Source organism: Mustela erminea, chromosome 7, assembly GCF_009829155.1.
Source record: "Mustela erminea isolate mMusErm1 chromosome 7, mMusErm1.Pri, whole genome shotgun sequence".
NCBI classification, from domain to species: domain Eukaryota; kingdom Metazoa; phylum Chordata; class Mammalia; order Carnivora; family Mustelidae; genus Mustela; species Mustela erminea.
This window is the reverse complement of record NC_045620.1, coordinates 106,257,262-106,274,242: the sequence shown is the minus strand read 5'-3', so window position 1 is coordinate 106,274,242 and position 16,981 is coordinate 106,257,262. Positions and strand designations below refer to the sequence as shown.

Sequence of the window (16,981 nt, the reverse complement as noted above, 5' to 3'; positions counted from 1 at the left end):
TCAAAACCACAGGAGAGGGGCACCTGGGTGGCTCAGTCAGTTAAGAGTCCAACTCTTGATTTCAGCTCAGATCATGATCTCAGAATCGCAAGATTGAGCCCTGCATCAGGAACCATGCTGAGTGTAGAGTTTGCATCAGAATTTTTCTCTCCCTCCCCCTTTGTCCCTTTCCCACCCACTTGCACTCTTTCTCTCTCTCTAAAAAAACAACAACAAACCATAATGAGATATCATCTCACACCTGTCGCAATGGCTTAAATAAAAAACACAAGAAACAAGAAGTACTGGCAAGGATGTGGAGAAAATAGAACCCCCACGCACTATTGGTGGGAATGCAAATTGGTGCAGATACTGGGGGAAACAATGTAGGGGTTCTTCAAAAAGTTAAAAATGGAATTTTCATATGATCCAGCAATTCTGCTAGTAGGTATTTACCCAAAGAATCTGAAAACACTAATATGAAAAGGTATATGTGCCCCCATGTTTACTGCAGCATTATTCACAATACCCAAATTATGGAAGCAGCCCAGTATCCACAGACGGATGAATGGATAAACAAGAGATACACACACAGACATACACACATGCAAACACAAATACACAGGAATAGTAGTCAGCCATAAAAAAGAATGAAATCTTGCCATCTGCAACAACATGGGTGGATCTAGAAGGTATAATGCTAAGCAAAGTAAGTCATATAATTTCACTCACATGTGGAAGTTAAGAAACAAATGAACAAAGGAAAAAAGAGACAAACTAAGAAACAGATTCTTAACTATAGAGAACAGATGGTTACCAGATAGGAGATGGATGTGGGGGGAATGGGTGAAACAGAAGAAGGGACTGAAGAGTACACTTACGCACTGAGTAAGGTATAAAATTGTTGAATCGCTATACGGTACACCTGAAACCAATATAACGCTGTATATTAACTATACAGGAATTTTTTAAAAAGAGAGAAAGATGGAACCAGTTAGGTTCTCCTAACTGGCACCAGTTAGGCACCCCTGCTCTCAGAAGTTTGAGCAGGAACCAGTAAGTGCTGAGGGACAGGAGATGCAGAACAGGCTACTCAGGCCTGACTCTGGTTCACCAGAGCTCAGGGAAGGAACCCAAAACTGGTATTTGGGGTCAATGGATGGTGGTGGATGAAAATGAAAGGAATCAGGAGTTGAGGATTCTAGCCATAGGCCTAAATACCATGTAGGAGAATACTGATATTCCACAAGAAATAATGGCACATGAAAGTCCTGTGCAAAGAAGCACAGCAGGAAGGACACTCCTGAAATGGCATGGGCAATACAGTCTATGGTCTTGTGTCCCCAGCAAAGAAAAATCCTTCCTCTAGGTCTTACATTCCTCCAGGTTTATTCTGATGGTCAGATTCAAATGATGACAACAGTTCTGAGTAACCTCCTCTGAACAGAAAAGCTAATAAGCCTTATCCTAAGAAGCCATATCATTCATGAAATTTTTCTAGAGTTATTGATATAAATTCAAAAGCAAGAGATGATGAAAAAGCTTAAAGTGTCTTTCCCTTGGAGTTATAATTATTCCTTGAGAAATAGTGGTACTTCCCTGTAGAGTTCCATTTCTATCTCCCTATCGGGTGCTAAGTTCCTGGGAAAGGGCTCCTGTCTAACCATGAACTCTACTTGTCCACAAGTGCTAGGGTTCTTGGTTTTACTCACTCTGCTCCAGCCACGCTGGCTTGTTTTCAACTGTGATGCCTCCAGTTTACTTGGGTTGTCTTGCCTCGGGTGTTCAAGATACACTGGCCCCTCTGCCCAGACACGTTCTTCCCACAGACCTCTAACTCCTCTCTCAGGCCTTATCTTAATTATTAATTGCCTAGAGACTTCCGTGAGGTCTTCCTAGGGTATGCTCCTGTTGGCTTTCTTCCTTTAGAACACTTATTTTTAGAAGGTTGGAAAGGATTATTCATATAATTTTGTGTTTGAAGTCTGTCACTACACCAGAGTAGGGATGCCTGTGCCCGTCACATCCATCACTGGGCCTGGTACAATGCCTGGTGTATAGGAGGCATGTGATACACATCTGCTTACTGATTCACTGAATTCAAAGATTATTCATTAAAATTAAACTTTTTATTTTAGAGGCAATTTTTGGAAAATATTTTAGTTATTTATTCCAAGGGAGGGGGAGGCAGGAGCATAGGGAGAGGGACAAGCAGACTCTGTGCTAAGCATGGAGCCCAACATGGGGTTCAGTCCCAGGACCATGAAATCATGACCTGAGCCAAAAACCAAGAGTTGGATGCTAACCAACTGAGTCACCCAGGCACTCCTAGAGGTAATTACTATAACACATATATATCTTTTTTCAAATTCAATCACGTGTGACAACTCATTGATTTTTAAAATTATTTTTTAACAGTTTACTGGAAAAAGTTTCAAGCTCACAAAGAAGTTGCAAGAATAAAAACAGAACACCTGAATATCTCTTGCCTTTATTCAATTTTTCTTAATCTGTTGATATTTAAACTTCATGCATAAGAACCAGTTATTTTGGATGATTTTGGTCTCTTCCCAAAAAGATGATGTACATGTCAAACATGTGGTAAAAACAGGTTATTCAAGCCATTGAGGGGAAAGAGAATTATTTCTGAGTTTTAAGATCTCGAATTTCCAGAATTTGTAATGTGAAAATATGTATATTGTAAAGAACTGAATATATACTGAGCTCACACCGGATATACACAGGAGCACAATGGAGTATGATGCTGTGCATCTGAGGTATTTGATTAACACTGATGCTAACCTAAATATTTTATTCCACATGTCACCTTCAGAAGCAGAAGATAAAGGATGGCATAGGTTACACGTACTCAAAGCACGATGCATTATTGTACATAAGGAAATTGCAAAGACCCTTACCAGCACTTTGCATGGTCATCCTGTCTTTCAGGAGTACATCTCCAAGAATTTGGCGATAAAATATCAACAAATGAATGGAACACATACTTCCAATTAATGTTTCTGGCAGTAAACTGTTAAAGAAAAAGAACATGTACTCATTAAACAACCCCCTACAATCCAACTTATAGTGTTTCTGGAAATAAATACTTACTGCTTTATTGAACAGTTCCAAGTTTTGCTTCATTACTGCAAAAAATGTTTAACAATTTTAAAGAAAATTTCCAGTATGAGTTGCCTACAGAAAACTTCAGAAAACTAGTATTTCTTTTTTTTTTAACTAGTATTTTTATGTGTACACCTTCAAGTCTGAACTCTGTTCTGCCATTCTTGTGTTTCCATTTTAGCATATGCACCCATGTTAAATGTTAGAGAAAAAAGAAAAGCCATCAATTACGTGCTTGGAGAAGAAAGGGACTAGTCAGCTGCAAGTTTTGACAAAGCTATGTGCCCACCCCTTCCAACATGATGAATGAACAGGAAACAGGAATTCAGACTATTCATTGTGCTGGGTGGAATTTGGGAGGGTGAGGCAGACCTGGACTGAATTCTGACTTTGCTTCTTCATAGCTCTTGTGGCTTTGGGTTAATTAATTATTGTCTTTGTGTTTTGGTTTCCTCATTTGTAGAAGGCAGACAGTAATACCTGCTGTAATGTGTGCTCCATAGTAAGGGCTCAAAAACCAAAGAAAATGTCAATATATTTTTTAAAGGTTTTATTTATTTATTTGACAGAGATCACAAGTAGGCAGAGAGGCAGGCAGAGAGAGAGGGAGAGGGAAGCAGGCGCCCTGCTGAGCTGAAAGCCCGATGCGGGACTTGATCCCAGGACCCTGAGATCATGACCTGAGCCGAAGGCAGCGGTCCAACCCACTGAGCCACCCAGGCGCCCCAGAAAATGTCAATATTGATGGTAAGTTTATATCAGTTTAAAATAGATTGTTGTAACTTTAAGATGGTATATGTATTCCCCATGATAACCACAAAGAAAACAAATCTATAGAATATACACAAAAGAAATGAAAAATGAATTAAAATGTGTCACTATGGGGCGCCTGGGTGGCTCAGTGGGTTAAAGCCTCTGCCTTTGGCTCAGGTCATGATCCCAGGGTCCTGGAATCGAGCCCCACATCGGGCTCTCTGCTTTGCAGGGAGCCTGCTTCCTCCTCTCTCTCTCTGCCTGCCTCTCTGCCTACTTGTGATCTCTGTCAAATAAATAAATAAAATCTTTAAAAATAAAAAAAATGTGTCACTACAAAAAATGTATCAAACACAAAGGAAGGCATTAAGGGAAAAACTGAGGCACAGCCCACCAGAAGTCCCCCAGAATATGTACAAAAAACAAATAACAAAATAACAATACCAAGTTGTTCCCTATCAGTGATTACTTTAAACATAAATGAATTAAACTCCCTAATCGAAAGACACAGATAGGCAGAATGAACAGAAAAACAGGATCTAACTATATTTTATCTACAAGAAGCTCACTTTAGATCTATGGACACTCATAGGTTGAAAATGAAAGGATAGACAAAGACACTCCATGCAAATAAGAGAGCAGGGGTGGCTATAATAATATCAGACAAAACAGACTTATAAGTTAAAAAAACTTTAAAAGAGATGAAGGATATTATATGATGATAAAAGGGTTGGTGCACCAAAAAGATATAAAAATTATAACAATTGCAGCAAATATTAGAGATCCTAAATACATGAAGCAGACACCAACAATCATAGTAGGAGACTCTATTACACCACTTTCAATAAAGAACCACCAAACAAAAGATCAATAAGGAAATAGAAGACAACACTGTAGACCAACTGTAACTAAGACATACACAGAATGCTCAGTAATAGCACAATACACATTTTTCTCAAGTGTACATGGAACATTCTGCAGGACAGGCTACATGATACCAGTCTTAATGTTAGGCTGTTAGGCTACATATGTTAGCTTACATATGTTAGGCTACAACACCAGTCTTAATAATTTAAAAGACTGAACTCATACAAAAGTATCTTTTCTGATCCCAATGGAATGAAATTAGAAATCAATAGCTGAAGGAAAACTAGAAAATTCACAAATATGTGGAGATTAAACATCATACTCTCAAGCAATCAATGGCACAAAGAGGAACTCACAAGGAAAATTAAAAAAAATATTGAGACAAATAAAATGAAAACATAACATACCAAAACTTATGGGATGAAGTGAAAGCAGTGCTAAGAGGAAAGTTTATAGCTATAAATGCTTACACTCTTCTTTATTAAGAAAGATCTCAAATCAACCACCTAACTTTAAACCTTAAGGAAGTAGGACAGAAAAAAACAAATGAAGCCTAAATGTAGCAAAAGGAAAGAAACAATAAAGATTAGAGCAGAGATGAACAAAACAACAGAGAATATCAGTGAAATCAAGAGTTGGCTCTTTGCAAAGATCAACAAAATTGATACCTTTAGCTAGAGGACTAAGAAAAAAAGAGAGAAGATTCAAGTTATAAAATCAGAAATGAAGAGATGTTACTACTGATTTTCCAAAAATAAAAAAGGATTGTAAGATAGTACTAAGAGCAATTGTATATCCACAAGTTGGATAATCTAGATGAAATGGACAAATTCCTAGAAACACAAAACCTACCATTGCTGAATCAGGAATAAATAGAAAATCTGAACAAATTTATAACTAGTAAGGAGATTGAATCAATAATCAAAGACCTCCAAGTGAAAAAAACCCCATGACCAGATGGCTTCACTGGTTTATACACACCATGAACAAGTGGAATCTATTCCCGGAAAGCAAGGACAGTTCAACATTAAAAAATCAAATCAGTGTGATACACGACATTAACAGAATGAAGGAAAAAACCCACACAATCTTCTCAACTGATACTGAAAAAGAATTTTACAAAATTCAATACCTTTTCATAATAAAAACACTCAAAGATCTTAGGAATAGAAGAAAACTACCTCTACATAATTAAGGCCATATATGAAAATCCCACAGCTAATATATTCAATGGTGAAAAGCCATTAGCTTTTTCTTTAAGATCAGAAATAACACAAGGATGCCTGCTTTCACTACTTTTATTCAACATAGTACTAGAAGTCCTAGCCAGAGTCCCAGGCAGAAAAAGGAACAAAACGCATCCAAATTAGAAAGGAAGAAGTAAACTTATCTCTGTTCACAGACAACATGGTCTTATATAAGGAAAACTCTAAAGATTCCAAAAAAACCCTGTTCAAATAAACAAATTTAGCAAAGCTGAAGGACATAGAATTAGCATACAAAAATTAGTCATGTTTCTATACACTAATAAAGAATGTGAAAAGAAATTACAACCAGTTCCATATACAACAGCATCAAAAAGAAGAAAATATTTTTTATAAAATAGAGCCAAAATTTCAGTATTATTTCAGAAATAATAATCTGAAAACATGACAAGTGAGTGTTTAAAAATCCTGACACATGACACGTGCTAAATGCCTCCTGCGAATTCACTGAGCACAAGATCTAAAGTTAGAAGATACTCAAGAAAATGTCTTGAATCATTCTAAATATACATTTTCTAAGTATTATTTTTGGAAATACATGAACTCTGTCATTAAGCATGAAGAATGACCGCAAAGGAAATCTTGAAAACCTTCTGCAAACCATGTGCTTAATCAAGGAGGAAGTATCTTCAGACTAAGAAATCCAACAAAAGTTAAAAAAGAGACTTTTAACTTTTATAAATTAATCCTTTATTTTAATTTCCAGAATAAGTATTTTATTATTTATTTTTAAAGACTTTTTTTTTTTTTTTGACAAAATGAGAGAGAGAGAGAGAACACAAGCAGGCAGAGTGGCAGGCAGAGGGAGAAAGAGAAGCAGACTCTCTGCTGACTGAGCAAGGAGCGGGATGTGGGACTTGATGCCAGGACCCTGGGATCATGACCTGAGCCGAAGGCAGCCATTTAACCGACTGAGCCACCCAGGTGTCCCCACAATAAATATTTTAGAAAGGAGCATTGGTCGCAGAGGCAATGGTCAGGCTTCCTGCCCTCAAAGAGGTTGGAAGAGAACAGAATGAACGTAATCCCCGTGGTGATGCAAGAGCAATGGATTCCCCAGGAGTAGTTTCACAGAGTTTTGTAAGTATCCTTGACCACTTCTTAATCCCCGCACTTCTAGAAACATCTAAAAAATGCCAGACAGCTCCTCTGCCATTCATATAGGGCATGTGGCACACAAAGTGAGAAATCATTGTTTTCCACTGCTGCTCTGCTGCTCTGCTGCTGGTCTTGTGTCTGACCTGGATTTCAAAGACTGGCCGTGGAGAATCAGTTAGGCTCCCCTGAGGCCACCACATGCCTGCTGAGGGCTCAGCTGTGATTCCTAAGGTTTGTTGCACATCCTGCCCTCTGGTCTATGGCCATTTTGGGCAGTGTTTCAGATGCATGCCCAAACCATGGCTCATGGTGATTTTGTAAGATATAGCCAGTGATTTTGCTAGAGGAAGGGGTGTAACCTTCCTTCCATTTTTCCCTCTCCTCTCACAGACCCGCCTGCTCGGTCTGGCTGCCATCGTTGCCAGCTTGCGGTAGAGGCCTTCGTTCCTCCCACAGCCTGGGCGCTCCCTTCCTTCGACATGAGGCAGGACTGCTGCACTTTATTAGGTTTTTTTTTAGGGACATCCTCTGAATTTCCCAAATCTAAGATGGCCAGAAAGTTCTGGGCTCCTGAGGTTGGCTCAGTTGAAGAAGTAAAAATGTGCTTCTTACTGATCTCACAAATACACCAGCAAACTCTGATGTTGGAACTGCAGTGAATGTAATCACGGGCCCCAGGCTAGTGACAGGATTACCTCATTTATTTTTAGAAACAGTACAATGGAAGTGAAAGAGGAAAAAAAATGGAAGACATCATAAAAGGCAAAGGCAAACAAACAGGTTTATGGCGAATTTATACATATGCACACAGCCTACTTCTACAGACTGGTATTTTTTGGAATTCTGAACGCATGCACTGGGAATCTGGGTGGAAATTGAGCACTTTTCCTCATCTGGGGCTTAAAAGCATGCCTTTGGCCAAATCACATCAGGGTAAAAAAACCCCATTGAAAAATGCCTCCAAAATCAGAATGGCACGTCTTGGGGAAACTGAAGGATCTCTTTGCTCCCTCTTTGATCTCATGCTGAGAGGGTCACCATGATTACAACTGTCTCCAAGAAAGCAGTCCCACGGGCAGGATTCTGGTGCTATTTCTTTGGAAAGGAGACAAGTCTACATGGGTTAATTTGATTTTTGAGGGTCTCTGGATATCCAATGGTATGCACAGCAATGGTATGCCAGCAAGACTGCTGGCTGGTGAGAGGTTAGTATAAGCCAGCTAGCAAGGGCATGAGGGAAAAATGGGCGGGAGGGCAAACTCTCACTGGGCTTCCCACCCTTGTGTAGGCGTGCATTGTTGTATGTCACTTGGCATAATGTTGTTTCTCCTTGAAGCAGAGGAGTCTGGCCAAACAAAGGTGAAGTTCTTGAGCAAAGGAGGATGGGGAGAGAGGTGGGATGTACTTTTGAAGGAGAGGAGGAGGGCTGCTGGTACCATTATGTGCCTTCCTCTTCCAGCCACTTGAAGGTGGCAGTCAGGGGTGGGGAGGGGGCTGAGATGGATCACCTCCAGGGTGTGCAAGCTCAGGGCAGAGATGCCCAAAAACACCCACGCTGGTGTCCAGTCTCTCACTCTGGACCCACAGCACAGCCCTCACACCACAGCACCTGGGCTCTGCAGGGAGGCATGGGCCTCTGGATTCTCTGTGCCCATGGCCTGGTCTCCGTGAGAGCCAGCCCCAGCCTAGGCTGCACCAGAGAGTAGCCCCAAGCCAGGCATACACATTTCTGGATCACGCGAAGTAGAGTGGCAATGCTCAGGTCCCCCTCTGGACTGTGGGAGGAGAAAAGAGCACACACCAAGACAAGGCACAGGGATGTTAGGGACAGCAGGAGGCAGAGCAGAGGTCCTAAGAAGTACACTTTTACCTAGCAGGAAGATTTCCACTTAGAAATTCTTCAGCAAACATTTTTCGGGTACCTAGTATGTACTGTGATCAAACAAGCACCTTGGTTCCTGGGGTTTGGAGGGCAAGGACTCGGGACCCCTCTCTGAGAACCAGCATACAGGGGCACCTGGGTGGCTCAGTGGTTTAAAGCCTCTGCCTTCAGCTCAGATCATGATCCCAGGGTCCTGGGATCGAGCCCCGCATCTGGCTCTCTGCTCAGCAGGGAGCCTGCTTCCCCCTCTCTGCCTGCCTCTCTGCTTACTTGTGATCTCTGTCAAATTAAAAAAAAAAAAAAGAATCAGCATATAGAACATTCACTGCTTTGGAAGCAAGGGCCTGCCTACCTGACCTGTGTATAGCCCAGACAAATCTGATCTCTCGATTGTAAAAGTGTCTTGGAACCAGTATTTGGGGGCAAAGCAACACTATTAAGATCTGTGCTTGAAAGACACACTTGGGAGTACTTGCGGACTCTTGGAAGCTTACCAATGAGATGAGGAGTGGGAGGCTGCAGAAGCAGGAAGAATGAAGTCAAACAGGATTTTGGCTTTTCTTTTACAAAGACTGCTACTGTGCTTCTTTTTTTTAAATCTTGAAAAATAACAATTTTCCAAGGAAACACTGGCCAAAAAAGGGAATTTGCAAGTGCTATAAACATCCGGGGGTGAGGGGAAGGACAGTCAAGAGAATGAATAATATCCATGAACACATTATTAATGGTTATTGAAAGATTTAATTGTCAATACTAGAATTATAAAACACATTTCAGTATCAGATATAAGAACAAGGAATATGGAAACTAGGAGAATGATCCAGAATGAGAAAGCAACAATTCAGGAGGCTATGTCATGTTTTCATCTATCACTCTGTTTCTTGGTAATCAGCAAGCAAGAAGCAGGTCATGGTGGGACAGGTCAACTTCATCAGTTTCTGCTTCCAGGCCTGCTCTTCCCTTCCACCCTTCTTGTCCACCATATGCCCTCTATACTTAGGTTCCTTTTCTTCGTGGCTTCCTATCTTCACATGTGCACATCTCTCCCATCCTTCAAAGCCTGTTTCAAATCCCTCCTGATCTTACCAGCTATAGAGCTCATCTTCATTTAAACCAATTTTATGACATAACTGTACCATGGACCTGGAATTATATTTGCATTAATCTATACATATGATAATAATAGTAAATAACTACAGTTAACACTTACTGTGTTTTACTCTGTGCCATATCCTATAAAAACAATCTAGGTGTTTTATATACTTTCTTTTCATTGAACCTCATTATAGCTTCATGGAGTTGATATTATTATGCCCATTTAAAGATGGAGACATTGGGATCCTGAGAAAGATAGTTAAATAACTTGTTCAAGAGGCTACTGAGTTGGAAGGTGATAGATCTGGGAACCTACTAGTGTAAAAGTTCCTTGCAATATGGGGCGCTTGGGTGGCTCAGTGGGTTAAAGCCTCTGCCTTCGGCTCAGGTCATGATCCCAGCGTCCTGGGATTGAGCCCTGCAATGGGCTCTCTGCTCAGCGGGGAGCCTGCTTCCCTTCCTCTCTCTCCGCCTACTTGTGATCTCTCTCTGTCAAATAAATAAATAAAATCTTTAAAAAAAAAAAAGTTCCTTGCAATAGGTGAAGGTGATTAAGAGTACATTTATCATGACGTATGGAATGTATGGAAGTGTTAAATCACTATATTGTACATCAGAGATGGATGTAGCACTGTATGTTAATTACACCGGCATTAAAACAAAAATCTAAAAAGAGCTTTATAAATCAATAAGAGAAAACTGACTAAAAAGTAAAATAAATTTTAAAAAGCCCCCTAAAGAAAATGCAAATTAAAACCACCATGAGATACCATTGCTCACTTACTAAAATTGCCATAATAGAAAAAAAAATAGATAATACCAAGAATATGATTAATTGGAACTTTCATACATTACTGCTAGGAGTGTAAAATGCTATAACCACTTTGGAAAACAGTTTGGAAGTTTTTTATAAAATTAGAAGGACACGAGATGACCCAGCAATCCTGCTCCCAGGTATTTACATCTCTGTGAAATAAAGTCAGATGGCCACACACAAAAAACTCATATGTAAATATTTGGAGTGGCTTTACACATAAATGCCCAAACTCAGAAACAACCCAGATGTCTATCACTTAATGAATGCACACAGGCATCATGGTCTATCCATCAAATGAAACACTATTTAGAACAACGAAGAACAACTTCTGCTATATGCAATGGCACAGATGACCCTCCAGCGCAGCAGTATGCTGGGTGAAGGCAGGCAGACTTAGTAGGCTACATACTGAAGGACTCCATTTGTATGACATTCTGGAAAACGCAAAACTGCTTGGAATACAAATGGCCAATAGACACATGAAAAAATGTTCAGTATCACTTAGCATCAGGGAAATACAAATCAAAACCACAATGAGAAACCACCTCACACAGGTCAGAATGTCTAAAGTTACCAAGTCAGGAAACGGCAGATGTTGGTAAGGATGTGGAGAAAGGGGAATCCTTTTGCATTGTTGGTGGCAATGAAAACTGTCCAGCCACTATGGGAAACAGTATGGAGGGTCTTCAAAAGTTAAAAACAGAGCTCTCCTATGACCCAGGAATTATACTACTGGGTATTTATCTCTGATTGAAAGGGGCACTTGCACGCTGATGTTTATAGCAGCAATGTCCACAATAGCCAAACTATGGAAAGAGCCCAGATGTTCATTGACAGATGATGGGTAAAGAAGATGTGGTGTGTCTGGGTGCAGTACATAAACAATGAACCTCAGAACACTGAAAAAAAATTAAATTATAACAAAAGAAAGAAAAAAATGATGTGGTATGTATGTATATACAATGGAATATTGCTCTGCCATCAGAAAATGAAATCTTACATCTGCAAAAACATGAAAAGAACTAGGGGGTGTTATCAACCAGATAATCAGTGTTATCAATTATCGTATGATTTCACTCATACGTGGAATTTAGGAAACAAAACAGAGGATTATAGGGGAAGGGAGGGGAAAAAAAATAAGACAAAATCAGAGAATCAGAGAGGGAGACAACCATGAGAGACTCTTAACTACAGGAAACAAACCGAGGGTTGCTGGAAGGAAGGTGGGAAGGGGATCGGGGATAACTGGGGGATAGGCATTAAAGAGCGCACATGATGTGATGAGCCCTGGGACGAGCATAGTTCTATGCAGCTGATAAATCACTAAATTCTACCTCTGAAACGAAAAAGTGAGAACTGAAAAGCAAAAACCAAACGGATGGGAAAGAAGAGAGGTGAGTGGCTGCCTGAGGCTGCGCTTGAGGAGTTGACCACAAAGGAGACAGCTGTTTAGAGTGAAGGGAATGTTCTCCATCTTGGTTGTGGTGGTAGTTACATGACTGTACACATTGATCAAGACTCAGAGAACTGTAAGCCTAAAAAAGTAAGTTTTATTGTATGTAAAATATACCTCAACTAACCTGATATTTTAAAAAAAAAAATTTCCCTGACAATAGGATCATGGTTGTCAAGCTCAAATTAGCCAAGTTTCTCTACTATTTCTGACCAAATGTATCACTTGAGCTAACTAGTAAACAAAAGAGTAAGCTGATTTGAATTTTCCTACCATTCCATTTCTCTTCTGATCCTTGGCAGATGAATTAAAGAGGAAAAAACTAACCAAAAAAAGCTGACCATGAAGGAGGAGAAGCCAAAGGCAGAGATAGTTTATAAATGCTAAAGGAACTCAAGTTCACTGGCCAGGTGAGTGGGTACCAACCTCAGCAAATCTCTTGATCTTCTGTTCAAAGATCTCAGTTTTACTAGGAGTTGAGGCTGCCTTCTCATTGTCATCATCTGATGGAAAACACTCCCATGTGCTTAAAAAAAAATAAATAAATAAATCTCAAAACTTGAAGTGCTTGAGACAGTGAGTATAATAAAACAACATACTTTTTACAATAAAACAAAGATTTGGGGTAAAAAAATCATAATCGTATGAAAAGGAGGAGTCCCTCACATACCCTGATTGAGCTGATAACAAGATAAGGCATGGCATTAAAGCCTCCCAGCCTCCCTAAGGGTATCTGTCAGGCCCCTGGAGCTACCACTACACCAGATGCATTGGCAGCATTGTTGCCAGATTTTATAAAGGGAAAAAGGAAGTTTAAAAAGCATGCCCAAAGGGGAGCTTGGGTAGCTCAGTCATTAAGCGTCTGCCTTCCGTTCAGGTCATGATCCCAGGGGCCTGGGATCGAGCCCTGCATTGGGCTCCCTGCTCAGCGGGAAGCCCGCTTCTCCCTTTCCCACTTCCCCTGCTTGTATCCCCTCTCTCACTGTCTCTGTCAAATAAATAAATAAAATCCTAAATTTTTTTTTTTTTTTTAAAGTATGCCCAACTCCAGGTAGATCCAACTGCTTCCCAGGTCCCAAACCCTTTCCTGTTCAAGAAGGTGGGCCTGGCATCACCAGGGCGGCAACAATGCTATGTGTTCTAAGTCATGAAACAAGGAGAGTCCAAAATCTGTCAGGAGCTGAGCTCTGCAAGGCAAGGATCTTATCTGTCTTACTCTCCATTTTCCCATTATCTAGCACAGTGCCTGGCCAATGAATGTATTAAAAGATGCTCAATATTTGTCGAAGGTAACTTGGCATGTATACCACAATTTGAAATGTCTACATCTTTTAACCCAGCAACAGGCAACCTCAGAATTAGTCTATGTCATTAATTCTGTGCCGGTTATAAGTATCAGCCCAGTGTTCAGGAGAAGCATTAATCAACGATCCTCAAGTTTACCAATTTCCTACATTAGAGTCTTGTATATGCTACCAAGAAAAGAAGCACTTAGATCAAAATAATTAGGATTTTACTGTCAAATGACTTATTTTTTAAAAATGTGAATTCAATAAAGAATGTTATACTTATTAGAATATACTTCGCTGATGCATAGTCTGTGTACTTTTTCAGGAAAGGAGAGAAAGCAATGCCTAATAGTTGTACCTCTTCTGGATATGGAAGGGTCCACTTCAACACCTTTTTCATAAGGGGTGCCACCATTCAAGAAGAGTTCATATGTTCTATGAAAGAATAGCAAAAATCACATGTTTTCATTTTGAAACAATGAAATCAGTAGTGAAATATTTTTTTAGCACAGATAACATGCCCAGACATTTATTTGTCTCATTGGTAAATGAGAATGAAAGTTCTTGATTCCTCTAAATAAAGTTTTTTTTTCTTTTAACTTTTAACTGTAGAAAATACATTTTCCCCATTAAAGTGAGAAAAAATAATTGATGCCATTAAAGTGCTTTGATTTTAATGACTTACATTAATGAATGTATTAATGATGTATTTTAAATATATTTTTCAAATCTTTAAATGGCATAGAAATGGTAAGTAAAAAAACAAAACAAGGGCGCCTGGGTGGCTCAGGGCAGTTCAGCGTCTACCTTGGCTCAGGTCATGATCTCAGGGTCCTGGGATCTGCCTAGTGGAGTCAGGCTCCCTGCTGAGTGGTGAGTCTGCTTTTCCCTTTTCCCCTGCCCCTTCCTCTGCTCTTGCTCTCTCAAACAAATAAATAAAACCTTAAAAGAAAAAACCCAAACCAAAAAAAACCCCTAAAACATCCCTCCCCACATCCCCTCTAGTCTGGTAAGGCCCTTGCCCTACCTTTTTCTATGCAAATGCAAACAAATATATATACACAGTAGATCTCAAAATGGACATATTTTCTTTCAAAGTTGCATATTACCTAAGTATAGAAAGTAGAAAATAAAAGCTCTCTTAAATCCTACTCTGTTACTCCCTAGTTCTGTTCCTCAGAGGCAACCTGCCCACATATGCACACGAATACAGTTTTTCATGAACAAAAGTGGAGCCACAGTACACATACTATTCTGTAACTTGCTTTTTCCATATAATAATATACACTGGAAATGTTTCTGTATCAATACATGGGCTTCTACCTCACTTCAAAAAATAGCTGTGACTTCCCTTTTGGAAAGATGGAGTAGACATCCTTTTCCCTCCCACCAGGTAGAGCTAAAAACCCTAGACATTCTTAAAAACAAAACAAAACAAGACAAATTTAAATCACAAGCAGTCTGAACTTTTACATTCTGGGAGGGCGTGCCCCTCCCCCTCTCACGGGGACGATGTCAGAGCAGGACAAGTGGAGTCTGGACTTTCACCTCTGCCCTGTGGTAAAGAGGCCATGCCTCGTAAAGAGGCCATTCCTCTTACGAGGGGTGTAAGCAGAAGTTATAGAAGGCAGGGAACATTGTCTAAATCAATCCTCATAATAACCCTTAGGGGTAGGAACTTTTACAATCTCCCATTCTGAAGAGGAAATTGGGGCTTGCAGGCAAGAAATCTGGAACCTGGCTTACAGTTACACAGACAGAGCCAGGGGCGAGCCCTGAATGGTATACTTCAAACCTTGGATCTTAATTACCATCCTGATGACTGCCCATGTTTATCTCCTCTGTGCATTTCTTGTTTATATCTTAGACTTAGATTTTTTGTGTATGCCCATTTAAAAACTTGGACTGTGGTGGGTATTAAGGAGGGCACATATTACATGGAGAACTGGGTGTGGTGCAAAAACAATGAATACTGTTACGCTGAAAATAAATTAAAAAAAAAAACTTGGACTGTCTTTTTCTTACTCATTTTAGAGAACCCATTTTATATGAGGGATAAAAATCTGACCATTATGTATATAACACAGATATCTGGTACCCGTCTGCCTTTTGGTCTTAAATTTTAAATTCATTTATAGGGACTGCCATTACAATTTCAGTTTATCACCTATAGGAGAAAGGTAGAGTCACGGAGGACCTGGGGACCTTGACTTAGCTTTCCCACTCTTTGGAGAGAATCAGGTTCTGTTTCAGCACTGTGAAATGTGCTAATACCATAGAAAATTACTTAAAAACATTTCCAACAGAGAGTAAACAACTTTTATTATTTGTTTGATTTTTTGTTTGTTTGAAAAAGAGAGAGAGAGAGAGAGCAAGGGAGCGAGCAGGGGTGGGAGAGGAACAGAATGAGAGGGAGAGGAAGAGAGAGAATCCCAAGCAGGCTCCATGCTCAGAGCAAAGCCAGATGCAGGGCTCAGTTTCACCACCCTTGAGTTCATGACCTGCACCACAACCAAGTCGGATGGATGCTCAAATGATTGAACCACCTAGGGCCCCCTGGGTAAACATCTTTCAAAATGCCTATTCTGTAAGTGGTATTTCTTCCTCTTTAAGATGACCCTGTTCATGCTGTTCTCATATATCACTCAAAGAACATTAAAACTTCTCCCCCAAGTTTTTGAAATGCTAACTCATTATACACTCTGCAAACCCGACATATCCAGATTCTAAATAATGAATTTCTACAAAATTATTCATTTGGAAGGAATATATAGGCAACTTACTTCGCTGGAATAGGAATTCCACTGGCATCAAAAAGTTTGAGAAAAACCCAGCCACAACTTAGTTCTCCTCTTTCACCGGTTGACTAGGAAATAAATAGGTACACAAAACTTAATATGTGAACCAGTCGAATTTAAAAGCACATACCAAGTCTTTTAAAGGGAACAAAATTAGCATTCACTTCTAGGACTAAAAAATTCTTCACAAGAAAATAAAGTAAAACACAGTGGGTCCCATTTTCCTTGCCGGCCAGATGGCAAAGGTAGTATGTAAAGTGAAAATCCTATCTTGTCAAATTACTTTTGAAAATCCCAGGGCGCCTGGGTGGCTCAGTGGGTTAAAGCCTCTGCCTTCAGCTTGGGTCGTGATCCCAGGATCCTGGGATCGAGCCCCACATCGGGCTCTCTGCTCTACAGAGAGCCTGCTTCCTCCTCTCTCTCTGCCTGCCTCTCTACTTGCTTGTGATCTCTGTCTGTCCAATAAATAAATAAAATCCAAAAAAAAAAAAAAAAAAAAAGAAAGAAAGAAAACCCTTAAACCTGACAATGTGGCAACTGCTGCTATTGTTTCTTAAATGAT

General features: G+C 39.9%; 1 protein-coding gene across 2 annotated transcripts in view; it reads right to left on the bottom strand.

Annotated features, from left to right (window-relative positions):
* Positions 1 to 16,981, bottom strand: part of NPHP1 (nephrocystin 1) — a 55,371-nt gene that overhangs the window by 6,437 nt on the left and 31,953 nt on the right. For both annotated transcript variants that reach the window (XM_032352796.1, XM_032352797.1), the window contains exons 14-17: positions 16,405 to 16,487; positions 13,980 to 14,056; positions 12,759 to 12,858; positions 2,898 to 3,010 (exon numbers count right to left, since the gene is read on the bottom strand). In XM_032352796.1, coding sequence (XP_032208687.1) covers positions 2,898 to 3,010; positions 12,759 to 12,858; positions 13,980 to 14,056; positions 16,405 to 16,487 — 373 coding nt within the window. The remainder of the gene's footprint in view (positions 1 to 2,897; positions 3,011 to 12,758; positions 12,859 to 13,979; positions 14,057 to 16,404; positions 16,488 to 16,981) is intronic.